This window comes from Hylobates moloch, unplaced genomic scaffold (assembly GCF_009828535.3).
Source record: "Hylobates moloch isolate HMO894 unplaced genomic scaffold, HMol_V3 SCAFFOLD_21, whole genome shotgun sequence".
Lineage (NCBI taxonomy): Eukaryota > Metazoa > Chordata > Mammalia > Primates > Hylobatidae > Hylobates > Hylobates moloch.
In genome coordinates this window covers 882,439-899,951 of record NW_026652296.1, presented here as the reverse complement: position 1 = coordinate 899,951, position 17,513 = coordinate 882,439, and the positions used below count along the sequence as shown (strand labels likewise).

The 17,513-nt window shown below is 65.2% G+C and overlaps 1 protein-coding gene across 4 annotated transcripts; it reads right to left on the bottom strand.

The window, feature by feature from the left end:
* Nucleotides 1-1,832: 1,832 nt before the first annotated feature.
* Nucleotides 1,833-16,036, bottom strand: CHRNA4 (cholinergic receptor nicotinic alpha 4 subunit). 4 transcript variants are annotated; one of them, XM_032141990.2, is made up of 6 exons: nucleotides 15,258-16,034; nucleotides 13,765-13,916; nucleotides 10,779-10,823; nucleotides 10,502-10,611; nucleotides 5,134-6,508; nucleotides 1,833-2,052 (listed from the first exon to the last, which is right to left on the bottom strand). In XM_032141990.2, exons 1-6 carry the CDS (start codon nucleotides 15,331-15,333, stop codon nucleotides 1,927-1,929), a joined length of 1,884 nt encoding a protein of 627 aa, XP_031997881.1. In that variant the 5' UTR covers nucleotides 15,334-16,034; the 3' UTR covers nucleotides 1,833-1,926. The 4 variants fall into 4 exon arrangements, 3 of the variants coding, with proteins under 3 accessions (XP_031997881.1, XP_031997884.1, XP_031997885.1); XR_009211511.1 differs by having other exon boundaries at nucleotides 1,916-2,052; nucleotides 2,199-6,508; nucleotides 15,258-16,036; XM_032141993.2 differs by lacking the exons at nucleotides 10,779-10,823; nucleotides 13,765-13,916; nucleotides 15,258-16,034 and adding an exon at nucleotides 9,148-9,299 and having other exon boundaries at nucleotides 10,502-10,567.
* Nucleotides 16,037-17,513: the final 1,477 nt, after the last annotated feature.

Genomic DNA, 17,513 nt, shown 5'->3' with positions numbered 1-17,513 from the left:
GAGGGGCCAGCAGGGGCTGATGGCAGAGCAGGGGCAGGTCAGAGCTCAGCAGATGGGGTCCTGAATACACAGGGGATGTGGGAGGGGCCAGGGGGCCGGGGGGCTGGGGATGCCCAGGATTTGGCACGAGGGTCTCTGCGTCCCACCCACTCCTGGCACAAGAGCCCCAGCCTCAGGACCCCAGTCACAGGCACCCCGGGGTGGGGGTGACCAGCAGCAGTTCAGAGGCAGGTGTGGGCAATGTGGGCCTGAGCCTCCTCCCCACTCATGTCACTGCCCGCGGGGACACAGCGGCATTTCCGGGGCACTCGGCGTGCCGGGTTCCTAACCTCAATTATTCATTCGGCTCTCAGGCACCTCCTGACGAAACCCTGGCCCAGGAGAGGTCGGCTCGGGAACAGAGGGATGAGACGTAGTGGGACGCAGGGCCCAACCCCAGCCTTGCCCCAGGCTGGATGGGGTCTGGGGGCGGCAGAATGTGGACCACTCAGCAGGAGGCTTCCTGACTGCCCTTCTCCTGAACCGATGTCACTCGCAGGCAGGGGACATGCCATCCTGGCCCTGCCCCTCTGGGCCCTTGGAATCATGGATGGGTGGGGCAGCCTGTGCCCACCCCCAGGGGAAGTGTGCCCCTGGGGACACTGGGGGGCTGCCAGGTGCGCCATCTTCAGGGGGTGCACTGCCGGGCTCCAGGGTCGTGCCTGGAAACACTTCAGGCCTCCCCCACCTCTGGGTACTGCCTGCGGGGGTGAGGCCCTGCTTAGCTCTGCCTGCCCTGCCAGGACGGAGGGCGCGGGCCTGTGTGGAAACCCCAGGGCTCCCTGACCCCCATGAGGTTTCTCAGGGACTTCTTGCCCTGAGGGTCCCAGCATCTCCCAGGTGGAGGTCCTCAGGGATGCCCCCACCAGCTCCCCACAGCTACTGTAGCAGGAAGTCCTTCTTCCCGAACCCAGAGCCCAGGGCAGATCTCCTGGGCTGTGCACCAAGGTGGAAACGCTCAGGGTCCCGGGGGAACAAGGGCCCAGGTCTGGACTCCATTCGGGACCCTCCCAGCTCCAGGGAATCACAACACAGAAATACCCCCGGGGCTGGTGCCACTAGGCCCCCGTGGAGCCCTGGCCACCTGCCACAGAGCCCTGGCCCTACTCCTGGAAGGCAGAGCCCTGGTCTCCGGACTCGCTGGGGCTGGGTGTTCCTGTCCCCCGCGGAGGGCCTGCCCAGCAGAGAGCTGGTCCCGCGTGGGCCTCCCGATTCTCCCCACGCAGGACTAGCTCCACCAAGCTCTGTTCTCCAAGGCTCCTTGGGCACAAGACTTGAGTTCTCACTAACTTACCCAAAACACAACCGAACACAATCCCTGCCTGGACCCTCTCCTAGCGAAGCAGATTGGAGCGCTGCTGCCTCACCCTCATGGGGCCCGAGAGGCCCGAAGACCCTGGGGGAGAAGCTAAGGCCCACACAGGCGCAGGACACGGTGGGTGGGAGGGGCGGTCAGGCCTCCAGAAGATGGGGCGCTTGGGGCTGAAGGGCTGTGAAGTCCCTTCAAGGGCCCCTTGGGGTGGTCAGGACCATCACCAGGTCTGCTGAGAGACTGGGAGGAGTGAGTTCCATCTGCAGGGGAGCTCAGGAGACTCTTGAACTGGACTTAGCCGAGTCCTGCAGGTAGAAGGCACCGACCCCTGCCTCTGCTCCAAGCCACTGCCTCCTGGGGCCACAGTCTGACCGGAAGCAGCTCCGCACTCGGTCTCCGCAGAGGCCGTGTCCCTGTCCAAGGCCGTCTTAGAGCAGACACAGAACAGGAAGGATAATCTGCCAAACGTGTGGCCCCGCAGAGTCCAGGGAGGAGCCAGCCCGGCCCCAGGCCGGCCGCATGGACGCTGACCCCATGCGCTGCAGCCCCAGGCCGCACAGGCTCCCGGTCCCTTCCTAGACCATGCCAGCCAGCCAGGGCGGCAGGAAGAGGCCCACGGTCCCCAGCAGGCAGACGATGATGAACATCCAGAGGAAGATGCGGTCGATGACCATGGCCACGTACTTCCAGTCCTCCTTCACCTGCAAGCACAGACGCCGTCACTCCAGCACGGCCCGGCCGCGCCAGCGGGGAGAGCCCTCAGGACCCCGGCACCGCCGGCGGCGGCTTTTCCACCTCCCACCTTCCACCCGAGGCAGCCATGGCTGCCGGTGCACCCGGCACACACCTGCACCAAGGGGAGGAATCGGGGTGCACGGGACAGCCAGTGCTCTGCGGGGGCAGCATCACCACGGCGTGGGGCAGGAGGACCTTGGAACCCTGGGAATTCCGGCTGGGCAGATCCCCTTGTGGAGACAAGCTCTGCACTATGCCCTGTGTGCCCCCACCTCTCAGCAGGCGGCCTGTGCTCCAGGAAGGGGGCACGGGGGAGGGGGGCTCAGGCACCCCGTGAGTGGTCTGCTCTCAGCTCACCAGCGCTGGGAGGGGCCCATCCCCCTCCCCGTTTTGCAGATGGGCAAATGTGGCCCGGTGGGGGCACAGAGGGCGGACGAGAGCAGCATGCACGGAGCCTGCAGAGCCGCCACCATCTGTAGTCTCTCACTCGAGCCTCCCCTGGCCTGTCCCGTTTTCACACTGAGGCGCAAAGCCTTCAGGGGCGGCTGCGTTCCATATCTGAACGGGGACAGCGGGTTCCGGCTCCAGGTCTGGCTTCTAACCCCACACTCCTGGGGCTGATGCAGGGCGGACCCCACCCTGGGTGACCCCCAGGAGCAGAGGCCTAGGGAGGGCATAGGCAGTGGCCTGGTCAGGCCTGGAGTCGGGAAGCCACTCTCCAGACAGCCGCTGTGTGCAGCCCAAGGCACTCATGCTGCTGGCCACTGCCCTCGCCCCAGCTGCCCCGTCCCACATCTCTGGCTCCCCTGTCCTGTGTGTCCCTGGCTCCCCTGTCCTGTGTGTCCCTGGCTCCCCTGTCCTGTGTGTCCCTGGCTCCCCTGTCCTGCGTCCCTGACTCCCCTGCATCCCTGGCTCCCCTGTCCCATGTCTCTGGCTCTCCTTCCTGTGTGTCTCTGGCTCCCCTGTCCTGTGTCCCTGACTCCCCCGTGTCCCTGGCTCCCCCGTCCCGCATCTCTGGCTCCCCCATCCTGCGTCCCTGACCCCCCCTTCCCGCGTCCCCAGCTCCCCCATCCCGTCTCTGGCTCTGCTGTGTAGAAGGACCTGAGGCAACCCCCAAGCTGATGAGCTGCCTCTGGACCAGGCCATGAGGGTGTTCTGGGTCCCAGGCCTGTGGATGACGAGGGATGGGAGGGATGTGCGGCGAGGGCCTGGGCCCACTGTGGGGACAGTGCCACCTCCTGCTCTGATTTTTTATAGCAATCCCGGGTGTCCTGATGGTGTTAAACTGAACCAAAATGGCCATATTTATTTACAGGAAGCCTGAAGGCAAACGGGGTCACTTATAAATAAAGTCCTGCCCAGGCCTCGGCTCTGGGGGCAGGGACGTGGCCGCCCTCTTGCCCTTTCCCATGTGCCTTTAGTTCCCCGGGTTCTGTGTGCCGCGTTGCATCCACTCTGAAGATGAAACGCAGCCGCAGACCAAAGCCTTCCCTCTGTCCCCGAGGCGGCTGCTGTGAAGTCAGCTCTGCTCCCCACAAGCCCAGAACCAGGTCAGGCAGCGGCAGCAATCGGCCCAAGAAGGCTGCTGGAGGGGGCCCAGGCAGCACTGACCGCCGAGCTCAGACCCACTGCCAGTTTCAGGGCCACTTTGATCAAACACCTAAAAGCATCTGACCCCACGGTGGCATGGCCCGGGCACAGCTGCCTCTTGCTTCAAGAGCTGGCAGCAAAGCAGGGTCCCGACGCTTCTCCAGGCTGCTCTTACGACTCCAGAACGTTCTGGAACCTGCAGGAGGCTTTGCAGCTTCTTGGGATTCAGTGGGGTGGCGTGTGGGGCGAGCAACTCCCTCACTTCTCAGGGGTATGGAGCACGGGCCCCTCGCTTTGGGGCTCGCTCAGCTAGTGGGGGCAGGCACCAGATGCATCCGAATAAACCATCGAGGATGGCGCTCTGGGGTCCTGGCAGAGGTGGCCCCTTCAGATGGAGGCGGCACACTGAGGGTGCCAGGCCCTGGCACCGGGACAAGAGCCGGGAGGTGCCAGCGACAGCAGGTGGATGGGCAGTACAGATGCCGAGTTGCCACTGTGGACGTCATGGGCTGCCCGGCCAAGGCTGAGACCCCCGGCCACCTGTGTGCCCCACCCGTCCCACCCCATTATCCTGTTTGTAGACCCTGGCCCCTGTGCCTCCCCCGGTGTGACAGGCAGTAAATGTCTGCAGAAGGAAACAGAGAAGCTACCTGGTGCTGGGGTCAGGCAAAGCTGGCTCAGCCCCGGCCTCTCCTGCATGGAATGGGTAGGAGACTGCACAGCCACGGGTAACACGGACAGGGCTGCCACTTAGCAGAGACTGTGGCTCCTGGGGCCTCTGTGCGGCCAGTGCCTGGCACTTGAGGGTGAGGGTAGGTGGGCTGGCCCAGGGCCCCGGGGGGCCTTAGCCATGGGACCAGTGTTCTGCCCCCAGCCCATGGCTCTCCCACCCGTCCCCAGCTTGGCCGTGTGGGGCTGATGGTCTTGGGGCTGTGTCCCTGTCCCGGATCCTTCCTCCTGCCACCAGCCCATCCCATCCCATCTTCTCTGAGCCCCCTACATCCAGGCCCCAGATACGGAGTGGGCCCCGGGGAGGCCTACGGGGCAGGCACAGGCGCGCTCTGGGAAAAGGGCCTTGACAGTGCCTCGTTGCGTTCTGGGGACTTGGCCATTGCTGGGCAGGAGTTCCCAGAGCGCCCCCGTGCTGTGCTGGAAGGACGCTGCCTGTGGCCCCTCACCGTGCCGTCCACCGGGGCCCACTGTGTCCCAAAGCCGGAGACGGCACCGGGATCCACCCTGTGCCAGCCACTCGGGGCCCCCTGCCCCGCTCAGCCTGGGACCTGCGGCCACGTAGCAGGCTTGGGAAGAGGCTGCTGCAGCAGGGGCCACGCCCTGCACCCCAAAGCGAAGCAGCCTGGGGCCTGGGCCTGGTTCCTGGATTACGCACCAGAAACAGAGGGCATCCGCCGGCTCCGCCTGGGCCAGAGGCGCTCAACACCGCCATGGGCAGGACTTACCGAGAAGTCTGTGTCTTCGGCCTTCAGGTGGTCTGCAATGTACTGGACACCCTCCACCGCCCGGGTCAGGGCCGGCGACAGGGGCAGGTGCCGGGGCGGCGCTTTGGTGCTGCGGGCCTTGACCGTGGCGCTTGGGGACACCGAAGAGGGCTCCTTCTTGCACGTGCATTTGCATGGAGAGGGCTGGTCTGGGGGTGGGAGCTCAGCCGAGTGGGTCTTGCGAGAGGCCAGGGCGCCGGCAGCCTGGCCATCTGCCTGGGGGGCGGCATCGTCTCGGGGAACACAGTACTGGATGCTCCGAGACCGGCACCGGACGCCGCCTTCCACCGCGTCGCCAGGGCTGGACATGTGCTGGACGCTGAGGGACCTGGCTTTGGTCAGCCCTGGTGCCTGGGTGCTGTGGGGCGGGCGGCAGGGTCCAGGCGAAGGGTGGGGACTGGCTTTCTCAGCTTCCGGGGGCTGCAGAGCAGGGAGCTGGTCGGAGGGTGACTTGCAGGCAGGTCCAGGCTCAGCCGGCACATCCAGGGGGACGCAGAAGGACGGTGAGGGCGGGTGCCGGTTCTGGGCGCCGCTCGTGGCGGGGGGCTCCCCCTCTGGCTCGGGCCAGAAGCGCGGGGCGCTGGCCATCTTGTGCATGGACTCGATGAGTCGCCGGCAATTGTCCTTAACCACGGACGGCCGCTTCATGAGCAGCAGGCGCGGCACGATGTCCAGGAAGACCCTGCGTACCCAGGTGGGCATGGTGTGGGTGCGCGGCGAGCGGTGGTGCACGTTGAGCACGAAGACCGTGATGACGATGGACAGGGTGACGAAGATCATGGTGAACAGCAGGTACTCGCCGATGAGCGGGATGACCAGTGAGGTGGACGGGATGATCTCGGTGATGAGCAGCAGGAAGACGGTGAGCGATAGCAGCACGGAGATGCACAGCGTGATCTTCTCGCCGCACTCGGAGGGCAGGTAGAAGACCAGCACGGTGAGGCAGGAGATGAGCAGGCAGGGGATGATGAGGTTGATGGTGTAGAAGAGCGGCAGCCGCCGGATGACGAAGGCGTAGGTGATGTCCGGGTAGATCTCGGCGCAGCACTCGTACTTCCTGGTGTTGTAGGTGCCCACGGCGTCCACGATGACCCACTCGCCGCTCTCCCAGAAGTCCAGCTGGTCCACGCGGCTGTGCATGTTCACCAGGTCGATCTTGGCCTTGTCGTAGGTCCAGGAGCCGAATTTCATGGTGCAGTTCTGCTGGTCGAAGGGGAAGAAGGTGACGTCGATGCTGCAGGAGCTCTTATAAATGGCCGGGGGAGTCCACTGCACCCGCCCGTCATGGAACAGGTGGGCCTTGGTCAGGTGGGTGACCGCAAAGTCCCCGTCGGCACTGGGCAGGAAGAGAGCGAAGGGCGTGAGACCCCCACGTCCACATCCACGCCCACATCCACACCCACGCCCACGTCCACACCCACATCCACGTCCACGCCCACACGCAGAGGCATTCTCACGTCACAGGAGCATAGAAGGGCTGGTGGCCTTGCCGGGTACCCTGCTCATCTTTTCACTGGCTCGTGCACCTTGGTTTATCAACCCTGAGCTGGGGTAGCACGTGGTTCAGAGAACGGGAAGGGATCCACGAGTGCCTGACACACATAATCACTGCTGCTGGTGATTATCCTTATCCATGAGTGGCGCATGGATGGGGCTAGTCTCCCAGCATCACCTCCTAGGACACACGGCATCCCCATGTCCCTGCTCCTCCAAGCAGCACCCCGGGCCTCCATGGGAATTCCTCACCCAGCTTCTGCCATTAACCCCAAGGACTTGGAGGCCACCTCCCGGTGTGTGAGCATGAGGACACCAGGGGCCACAGAGGCAAGGACAGGTGCCCTGGGCACCAGGGGCAAGGCAGTGGGGCTGCACATGCACTGCCCAGTTCCAGGGCCACCTCTGAGCCACTGGCTCTGGACTCTCTTTTGCTTTGGGGGACGTGGGTGTTCTGTCCACAGGCCCAGGTGGGCAACAGAGCCATGAAGCAAGGGGCTGACGTCCCTTGAACTCCTCCCGGGAGGCAGAGCTCCCAGCCCCAGCCCGGTTCCATAGACAGTGGCTGGCTGGGTGGGACGCACTGCAGGAGCACATTCGGGGCTGAGGCAGCCAGGCTCTCGGAGGCAGCAGCCGACCCCCCACCCCCACCCACAGAAGTCCCCACCGATGGGAAGCCTGAGGCCCCATTAAATCCCCAGCGTTGGCGGGCATGGGGCCAGGCTCAGCTCTGTGGAGGGCGCTGGGGCACGACGCGTCCGGGTGAGCGGCTGCCCGGCCGCACACCTCCTGCTCCACCTCTGCCAAGCTGCCTGGACCCCTGCCCATCCCTCCTCTGTCTCATTCCCTGAGAGCCTGCTCAAAGGCCAGGAGCTCCCCAGGTACTTGGGCAGAGCTGGCCACTGTTCCCCGAGCTTCCTCTGTGCCTGCCCCCGAATCCCAGGGCCAGACCTGCACCTCAACCTCCCTCCCAACCCTCAGGGACCCTCCCTTCATGGAGCCACCGCTGCTGGAGCTCTGCCCTCCAGGTCGTGGAGACCTGGCCCCCCACGGTCTCAGTCGGTGCTGAGCCTCTGCCCCCCTGAACTGGTCCTGAGCCAACACCACTGGCTGGGCTGCCGCTCGGCTGCAGAAGGAGGGAGACCCAGCAAGAGCCACCAGCTGCATCTCAATGTGGCCCCAGCCCAGCACAGCCTGGCTCCCCAGAGTCCCTCCAGCGGGGGGCGGGGCTTCACCACCTGTCAGTCTGGGTGGAATCAGGCTCAAGTTTGCTCCCTCTCCCCATCCCATCTCTCCAAAAACCAATGCCCTCCACCTTCTGAGGCACAAATTAAAAGATTCCCATACGGCAAGCGGGTGACTACTCCGTTCAGCACACACTATGCAGGGGACGCCAGGGCCACGCCCAGGGAACAGTGCAGGTCTGCGCCACTCTGGGCAGGGCCCCCCTCCCCCAGCGTCCTCTGCCTGCGCCACAAGAAACGGGACAAGGTCAGGGCCAGGTCCCCCAGCCCTCAGGTCCCACAGCACCCCTGGGCCGCGTCACTGCTGCTCCCTGCCCCGCCCACTCCTGGCTCCAGACGCCCTCTGGGGAGCCTTTGAGAACCCCGTTTGGGCTGAACCACTCGGCCGTGAGCCGGTTCTGGACTCGCAGCACAAAGCTGCACCTTGGGAGCAGGCAGGGTCTGAGGAGCCGCCCAGTCCAGCAGGTCCAGGTTCCTGCTCCAGGCCCACAGGCTGGCGTGAGGCCCTCTGTCCCCTCCACCCCGACCCCAGTCCAGGTCAGGGATTTCTGGCCTCCTGCCCCAAAGGGCCAAACTTAGAGAAGCCCCAAATGGACGGCAGGGCCCCCAACTGGGGGTGGCCAAAGCCCAGAGAAGGGCCGAGGCCTCCCGCCCTGCAGCCTGGCCGGCCACCAGCCACCTGCTGCCCCAGAAACAGGCCTCTTCAGCGGGAGCAGACCCAGCACCAGCGCCCACTCCAAGAACCCCGGGTCCTGTCCGGAGAGAGCCTCGGTGACAACCCTAGCCCCGAAGAGAAAACTGGGGTCACCCCACTACATCCCACAGGCCATGGTGAGGAGGAGACACAGGAGGACACGGGGTGCAGCAACCCCTGCTCTCCTGAGCTGTGGTCCTAGGGGGGCTGTGGTCCTAGGGGGACTGTGGTCCTAGGGGGCTGTAGTCATAGGGGGGCTGTGGTCCTAGGGGGACTGTGGTCCTAGGGGGCTGTAGTCTTAGGGGGGCTGTGGTCCCAGGGGGGCTGTGGTCCTAGGAGGCTGTGGTCAGGCAAGAACTGTGATCCTTGTGGGGCTGCGGTTCTGCAGGAGGCACTGTAGCCCTAGGGTGGGATGAAGTCCTGGGAGGGGAAGTGGTCCTGGGGGCCTGTGGTCCTGGGGGAGCGGTGAACCTGGTGGGGGCTGCAGACTTTGGAGGGCTGTGGTCCTGGTGAGGCTGTGGAAGTGGGGGGGGGCTGCAGTACTCGGGGGGGCTGTGGTCCTGGGGGTTTGAGGTCACAGTGGGAGCTGTGGTCCTCAGAGGCTTCATTCCTGGGGGCTGCACTCCTGGAGAGCTGTGTACAGGCACCGAGAGCAGCTTCTCTGCCTGGCCCATCCTGGGCGTTTCCACTTCTCCCTGAAATATGTCCCTGTGAGTCACACAGGTGGATTCGGTGCACGGTACTGGTGGTGGGGAGCTAGGTGGCTAGGTGGCTTGCAGGGGGCAGGGAGCCTGTCCTAAGGGAAGACCACCCGCCACCCACTCACCACTGACCACCTCCCCTAATGCACCCTGGAAAAGTGTCCGGCCCTCCTTTCACGTGTGGAGGCCCTTCCCACTGCCATTACTGGAATCAATTGAGTTGGAAGAGGAGCCCAATCGTTCTTAATCATATAGCAGGGTTTGTAGGTCAGGCAGGCGCCCTGGGGCCTGGAAGGGGCTGTGGGCAGATGGTTGGGACAGGAGAGGAGGAAGAGCTTCCATTTGCTTTGTTTGTGGGAGCTGCGACCCTGCCGCGCCCAGGCCCTGAGCCTGTGGCCAGAGATTGTCCCTGGAGGACTCAGCTCAGAGAGCGCTGGCTGCCGGGCGCAGGGCCCTCGGCACAGATCTGCAGGAAGGACAAGTTGGAGGACAGCAGCCTCCGGAGGCCACCGTCTGCCACGGCCAATCCCTGGCAACGCTGCCCTGGCTTCCAGGCACAGAAAACCCGTTTCCATGACCAGACTTCATCTTGGCCTCCCAGGAGCCTGACATGGGCTTGGCCCAGCCCGAGGCTTTGTTTGCTGGGGACCTGGTGTGACGTGTCCTGGGCAGGGCCTGAGTGTGCAGAGAAAGCAGAGGCCCTGGTGGCATGGGAACCGTCTGGGGCTTCCTCACCCCTCTCCAGGGCACCCTGTGATCCACACTATTCTCCCAGAAAGCCCAGGATGGGGTCTTATGGTGAAAAGCACTCCAACCCAAAAGGGCTCTCCTGCAGCTGTCAAGGGTGGGGGCAAAGATGTCCGGGGTCAGGAGCCAGCCCCCAGGCCTCAGGACTGGTCCAGGCAGGGACGCTGTGCCCAGGTGCCACAGCCACTCTCAGGCCCCTCCGGCTCTGACGCTCCAGTGCTGAGACCCAAGGATGCCCTCCGCCTCTTTGCTGGCCCAGGGGGACCCTTCCCTCCTCAACCCCCACCAATTTCTCTATTGCTCCTGCTTCTTCCTTCCTGGGCCTGGGCTGGCATGGATGGGGCTGGCATAGGCCCCGCTGGGCCAGGCTGGGCCTTGGTGGAGCTCCCTGTCTGGGCAGGGGCAGGCCCTGGCCACCCCTGCCCACCAAGACCCTGCAGGGGACTCACTTGTTGTAGAGGACGATGTCTGGCCGCCAGATGAGCTCGGAGGGGATGCGGATGGAGGTGACATTCTCGTAGTCAGCTGGGTCCCAGCGCAGCTTGTAATCATGCCACTCCTGGATGGGGTGGGGCGGGGGGAGGCCACAGGGTGAGGGGTGTGGGGGAGGGCAGGGGTGGGGCAGGGCCAGGGTGGGGCAGGGCCAGGGCAGGGCAGTAGGGTGAGGGGTGTGGGGGAGGGCAAGGGTGGGGCAGGGCCAGGGCAGGGCAGTGCCCTCCCACTCACCTGCTTCACCCATACGTTCGTGGTCATCATCTGGTTCTTCTCGTCCTAGGGCACAGAGAGAGGAAGGGGGCCAGTGACCCCTTGGTGTCTTTCTCTGGCCCTGGGTTTCCTCATCCACAGCCACTGGCACAAGGACAGGGCCAGGGTGAGATATGGTGGACGGGCGACCTCTGGAGGGGGCGAGCGCCCCATCCCTGGAGGCAGCCGAGCCCAGGATGGGGACTCTGAGGGGACCTAGGGATGTGGGGACAAGGCCACAAACATCTCCAGCAGGAAACTGGAGAGGAGGTCGGCGGCCTCACAGGCTCGCCCAGCTAAGGACAGGTGTGGCGGGCATGGGGAGCCTCCTTCTGCCCACCTGCCTTGCTCCCTCCCGGCCCTTGGGGGCAGCCCCTCTGCAGACAAGGTCCCCACGTGCCAGCTGCCCCTGGCACATAAGTGGGTTCCACTGCTGGCCAGGGTGGCCCCTCCAGGACTGTGCCTCATGACCTGAGCAGGTGGGACCTGTCACTCAAGGTCACTGTGTGCAGCTGGGCCACTCACCCCAGCCCCTTCCAGCCCACCCCACCCACCTCCTTCCACATCCCCACAGGACCACGTCCCCACAGACCACATCGCCATAGGACCACATCTCCACGGACCATGTCCCCACAGAACCATGTCCCCACAGGACCACATTCCCACAAGACCACGTCTCCACGGACCATGTCTCTGCGCAGGGCCATATCTCCCCTCAGGACCTCATCCCCTCAGGACCTCATCCCCTCAGGACCACATCCCATGTGTCTGAGGAAGCTCCAGGGTCCTCAGAACCAGCTTCATGTGGCCAGGCCTGGCCCTCCTGCCCGGTGTCCTGCCCTACCCCCATGCAGCCGTCGCTCTCAGGTGCTCTTGAAGCTGGAGGGCAGGTCAACACTGTACATTTCACCACCACTCAGCATTGGCCTGGGCTGGTTGGAAAAGCACTGGGTCTTCCAGACTCTCCTCTGCAGCCAGTCCTGGGGCCTGAGCACACACATGCAGCTCACGAGCCCTCCCCTCCAGGACAGACCCTGGTGATGGCATCTATAACAAGTATCCGAGCCCGCAAAGGGGGCACAGGTGAGTCCCCAGCCCCTGGTGGGACTGGCAGAGTGGGCCAGACACAAGGCAGCCCCTTCCACATACACGTAGCCCTCGGCCTTGGGCCAGCACCCAGGAGCGTCAGGCAGCCCCTTCCACATACACGTGGCCCTCGGCCTTGGGCACCCAGGAGCGTCAGCACCCACGTGTGCGTGTTTGTGTAAGTCCTCAGCTGGCTGCAGGGTGGAGAGAGGGGTGGGCAGCTCTGGGAGTCTTGGTGCTGGGTGTGCTCCAGGCCTCAGTGTCTCTTGGGCAAACTGGGGACACTGTGGTGGTGTAGGGAGTCATGGATTGAGCCCCGAGAAGCTCAGGTAGGCAGCCAGATAGAGGGTGGCAGACCCAGAGCCTTGGGCAGCCACCAGCGGCCACCCTGCCAGCCACCACTTTACAGCTGTGTTTGCAAACCTCAGCAGGCTTGCCAAGCCTGTGCAACCCGCATTGTCTTCTGGCTGGGCCTCCGCCAGGGACACTCCACAGGAGCCACTCAGGGGCAGTTCCAGGACACTGAGGGTGGAGGTCTGGGTGGCAGACCCTGGACGGGGCTGGCTGACTGCAGCCTCCGTGCGCCGCCCTGCACGGGCAAGTGCCACCACTGAGCAGCCTGTCCGCGGGAATGTGGCTGCAGCTCCCCACACCTCCCAAAGCCCCTGGGATAGTGAAGCAGCTCTCACCCCGTTTCACAGGCCCCAGGCCCAGGGTTACCCAACACGCACGGCACCAGCCTCCCAAAGAGAGGAAATTCTCCCGCAACCCGGCGGCTCCTCCCTCAGCGGCAGACCCAGGCTTGGCATCCTGGCAAGGTGTGGGCTGGGCCTCCACAGCATACAAATGCCTCCACATGTGGAGGTGCCCTCCCTGGACCAGTGAGCTGGGATTTGGCAGCAGGGCTGGAGCTGGCGGACTCCAGTGTGGAAGACAAGCCCCTGAAGCTCAGCTGGCCATTGGCTGCCCACTCGCAAGCGGGTCAGCTCCCAGAGGCCACAGCCTGCCAACCTGCCCTCCTCCATGGTGGCAGCCCCCAGGCTATGCACCCCCACCCAGCCAGATACCCTGAGGGATGGTCTCACCCCATGTGGAGTGGCTGAGCCTGGCTGGGAAATGTGGAAATGTCTCTGCTGCCCCTTAGCCGGCCCCCCCAGGGCTGCCGAGACCCCCAGACGGTCTGGCTCAGGCCTGGGTAGGTAACCAAGCATCTCAACCGAGCACGAGGCTGAGCCTCCTGCAGCTCAGTTCTCTCAGCCTCGAAGCCTCCTGGTTCCTATCCCCGCCTCGGGGCTCCATGTGCACTGGCCCACGCTGCAGGGGCCTGGCTGGATGCGTAGGCTTCCTCCCAGCAGCCTCCTGGCCCCCCCACCAGAAAGGAAACATACTTCAGACAAACAGAACTCGCCCAAGACTCCCCCAAACCCCACATTCCAGATTTGTGGGTGAGGGGCCTCTGGGACCAGCTGAGGTTGGGGTGCTGCCGGGACACCACAGTGCCTGCTCCTGCCCCGGCCCCTGCCCCGGCCGGTTGTCCCTGTTGCTCCCAGGTCACAGCATGCCCCGCCACCCCCAAGCAAGGCCTTTGCTGTTCTTTGCTTCCAAAGGTGCCTGGGCTCTGTACTGAGAACCTGGCCACTTGGAGTGTTCCCACGTCGAGGGGGAGGAAAGGGCAGGGCCGGGCTGGGATGCTCTGAACCAACCCCTGGCTGGGGCTCAGGCGGGGCAGAGCTGGTGGCTGCCGTTCTGGCGTACCAGCCCGGGCCAGACACTTACAGCCACAGGGAGTGTCGATGGCTGTGTCCCCTCTGCCCACCCAGACCCCTGTGCTCCTTGCAGGGTGACTTCAGTCACAGTGCACGATGGCCACGCCCTCACCTACCACGTCAATGAGCTGAGCAATGGACAGGCCGAAGCGGACGAGGACCACGTCTGAGATGTTGGCCACGGGTCGGGACCACTTGTTGTAACCGGAGAAGAGTTTCTTCAGGAGCCGCTCCTCGGCGTGGGCCCGGGTCTCCACATGGCTGCTGGCTGTGGGGAGAGGCAAGCCAGTGGCTCAGGTGCAGGCGGGACAGGTGCGGGCGGGACAGGAGCGGGGAGCTGTCCAGGAGCTGTGCAGGCTGCCCCAGCCCCCTGCCCAGCACGCTTAGCCACATCCACTTCCTTTCAGCTCCTCACATGAGCACTTCCCACCCCAGGACCTGTGTGTGTGCCGGGCGTGGCATGCGCTGCCCTCCCTTGGCCTCCGTCTCTCTCCCACCCCTGGGTGTAATCGTGATTTCCTCGGGGAAGCTTCCCAGGCCCCTCAGCCCACAGAGGCCTTCCCAGCATCTTGCACCGCACCACAAAACCAGGCAGTGGATGGGCCAAGGACTGCTTCGGGTCTCCTGTCACACTGACTTCCAGGGAAGGGCTGTGCCTCTAGAAGCTGGTGAGCCAGAGGACACTAGGGGGTAACAGCAGCACAGGAGGGAGCACAGGGCAGCAGGGCCAGCCCAGGCAGGAAGAGGGAGGAAGGGGAAGGATCGGGCCCCCAAAAGCGACGGCTTCCTACGGAACCTCCCGTGGTTCATCAATCCCCTGATGCCCGAGGAGTGTTTCAGATGCAGACCCCAGCGAGGCGCCAGCCCCCTCCGCACCCCAGCCTGCCCGTGCTCTTGGTCAGACCCAGAACGCCCTTGATGAGTCGCTCTGGAGGAGCACAGCCCCAGGTCCATCTGTGCTCCAGGTGCCGGGCCCCAGGATCTGAGGCGTTCCCTGCCTGTCCTGGGCGCTGCCACATGGGGCGGGTCTGGGCGGAGGGGGAGACCTCCACCTCCCTGCTGGGTCCCGCTGGCCTGAGAGCAGCGCAGACAGGACTGGGGAGGGGGAGGGGTCAGTTCTACACCCCTGGGAGCCTTGACTCCCAGCCCAGAGTCCCCACCCGCGACCTTGTTCTTCCTGCAGAAAAGGTGGGTGGGGGCCGCCAAGGGCAGAGGCCACCCCTCTGATCCCCTAAACCGGAGGAAGCAGGCATGGGGGTCTTCAGGGAAATTTAGCCGGATGGGTGGGGGAAGGGCGAAGGGGGCCCCACCTCTGCTCAAGTTCGAGCTTTTGGGGCCAGCCCTGAAATAGCAGCGGAACCCCCCACACCCAGCGGAAACCCCCTTTCCCAGCCCTCCGCATTCGCCGGCGGTTAACTCCCTCCTCGCCTGGCTCAGCCTGGGTGCAAGCGCAGCCTGTACGGCTGGGGATGGGGAGCCTCGCGGCCGCCCCGTTGCGCGCACCCGCGGCTTGGGACCGCAGTCAGGAGTCTCCCTTCCTCTGGCTCCGGGGGTCCCAGGCCATCTGAACGCGGGCGAAAGGGGGCCCATCCCGCGCCCTGTAACTTACCGCGCAGAAGGCCGGTCCCCAGAAGCAGCAGCAGCGGCGGCAGCAGCCGCGGCGCCCCGGGGCCCCCGAGCTCCATGGCGCACGCACCTCGCGGGCTCTAGATGCGGGCGGCTCCCAGCTCCCCCCCGCTCCGAGGCCAGTGCGCGCCCAACTTCATGCCTCCCGCGCCTCGCGGGCCGCTTCGCCGCCGGGCCCGGTTCGGCTTCTCCTGCGGGGCGCGGTGCGGCGGCGGCGGGGCCGGGTGCGCCGGGCTGTGGGCTCCGTGGCGCGGCCCCGCCCGGCCCTGCCCGTCTCAGCCGGCTGGGAGGGGGAGCAGGGGAGCGGGGAGGAGGGAGAGCAGGGGAGGGGGGAGAAGAGGAGGGGGGAGGAGGAGGGGGAGGGGACGAAGAGAGAGAAGGGAGGAGGGAGCAAGGGCCGGGGAGAATGAGCGGGGATGGACCGCGCGCCCAGGGGGACGGGGAGGCTGCGCTGGGCCCCGGGCAGGGGTAAAGTTTCCTTGTCCTCCCGGGGTTCGAGACGTGCCTGAGCCGGGGACGGGGACCCCGGGGTCACTGCGTGCGACTGGGGGGTCCTGGAGCCAGTCTGACCTCCCTCCCCACATCTGGGCGCCCGCCCCCTGCCTGCAGGGGTGGGGGGCGCATCTAGGGGATCCGGCGCAAGGAGGGGCACCCCTAGCACATCTGGGTTACTCCATCGCGCCAGCCCGTGTCTGCAGCCTGAAAATCGCGTCTCTGGTCTTGTTCCCCAGCGAGCCGTTCAGGACTCTTTGTCCGCCTGCCGCCCCCGCCTTCCCCGGTACCTCCGCCGGGACCCAAGAGGTGTCCAGAGGGGAGCCCAGGCGCACGGTCCCCAGGGAGGGGCCCCGCCCTCAGGTGGGTGCCGAGGTGGCGGCCCACAGAGCAGCAGGTGCGTTGGAGGAGGGGCGCCTTGTGCGGCTGAATCTCGTGTGCGGGAGGAGAGGGCAAGGCTCTGCAGAAACATCAGACCCAGCCATCCCTGCAGCCGCGCCCCTGGCCCAGCCTCAGGCTCTGCAGCTGGGACACAGCCCCCGAAAACGGAGACTTCCGTCGTCGGTAATGGAGGGCAGAGCAGAAGGGGCTGGAGAGGTCCCGTGACCTGCCGCATTCGCGCCCCTCCCTCCAAGGCTGCAAGGCTGCTGGTCGGGCGAGGGGGCTCGGTCAGGAGTCCCCTGGAGCAACCCCCTCTCCAGCACAGGCCTCTGGAGCCCTACAGCTCCTGCCCCTCCCATCGCCTCTCCCATCTCCCCTGTCCCCACCCGCCACCTTCTTTCTCCTCCCCGCAGCTTCCCTGAGCAGCCACTGCTCCTGCCCACCTCTCTCCCCGATCCCTGCCCACCTCTCCTACACTCCTAGTTCCAGGTTGAGCTCATGGCTCCTCATACACCTGCTCTGGGACGGGCAGGAGCTCTTCCTCACTCTGTGGGCAGTGCCTACAATTAAAGCTTTCGGAACACACACCCGCTGCACGGTGGCTGGTCCAACAACGGCACTGCCCTGCTGAAGCGGCCGGTCCAGCGACAACACCTGCCCTGCTTCTATGGCCTTCCCAGATGCTGGCCCAAGCAAGCTGGATGCAGGGACCCCCTGCACTTCCACGGCCCCCTTGAGGTGGGCTCTTCAATTGTCCCTACGTTACCAAAGAGATAATGCAGGTGCAGAGAGGCTAAGCAACTCGCTGCAGCTCACAGTCAGTACTGGGATTCCGACCCAGGCCATCTGGCTTTAGGGTCTGCAGACTGGCCTCCTGCTGGCCTCAGATGTAGCTCTGGGCTGAGGTGCCCTGACTGGGCTGAGACTGGGCCAGCCTCCTGGGAGATCCCAGGTCTACTCTCCTGAACTCTTTCCTGGAGCCACGGGTGTCCACCACCCACCCTGCTGACGGCTCTCCCTCAGACCACCCTGCAGATCCAACCCTCGGCGGTTTCAAGGTCCTGTTTCCCTAGGCAGACTGAAGTCCCCCAAGGAAGGATTCCTTCTCCTCCTCCTCCTCTTCTTGCTCTCCCCAAGCCCCTGGGCAGTGCAAGACCCTGGTCCTTCTGGCCTACATGAAGCCCCTCCATGGGCCAGTTCTGCGCCAGGAACTAGAGGGTTCCAAGCTGGATGGAGATTTGGGCTGAGCAAGCAGCTGGTAAACACAGGGAGGGGAGAAGAGCAAAGTCCCCCGAGGCCCCGTGAGGGCAGCCTGCTGACCTCTGACCTCTGACCCACTCACAGAACCCCACCCCTGCTCCCTGCG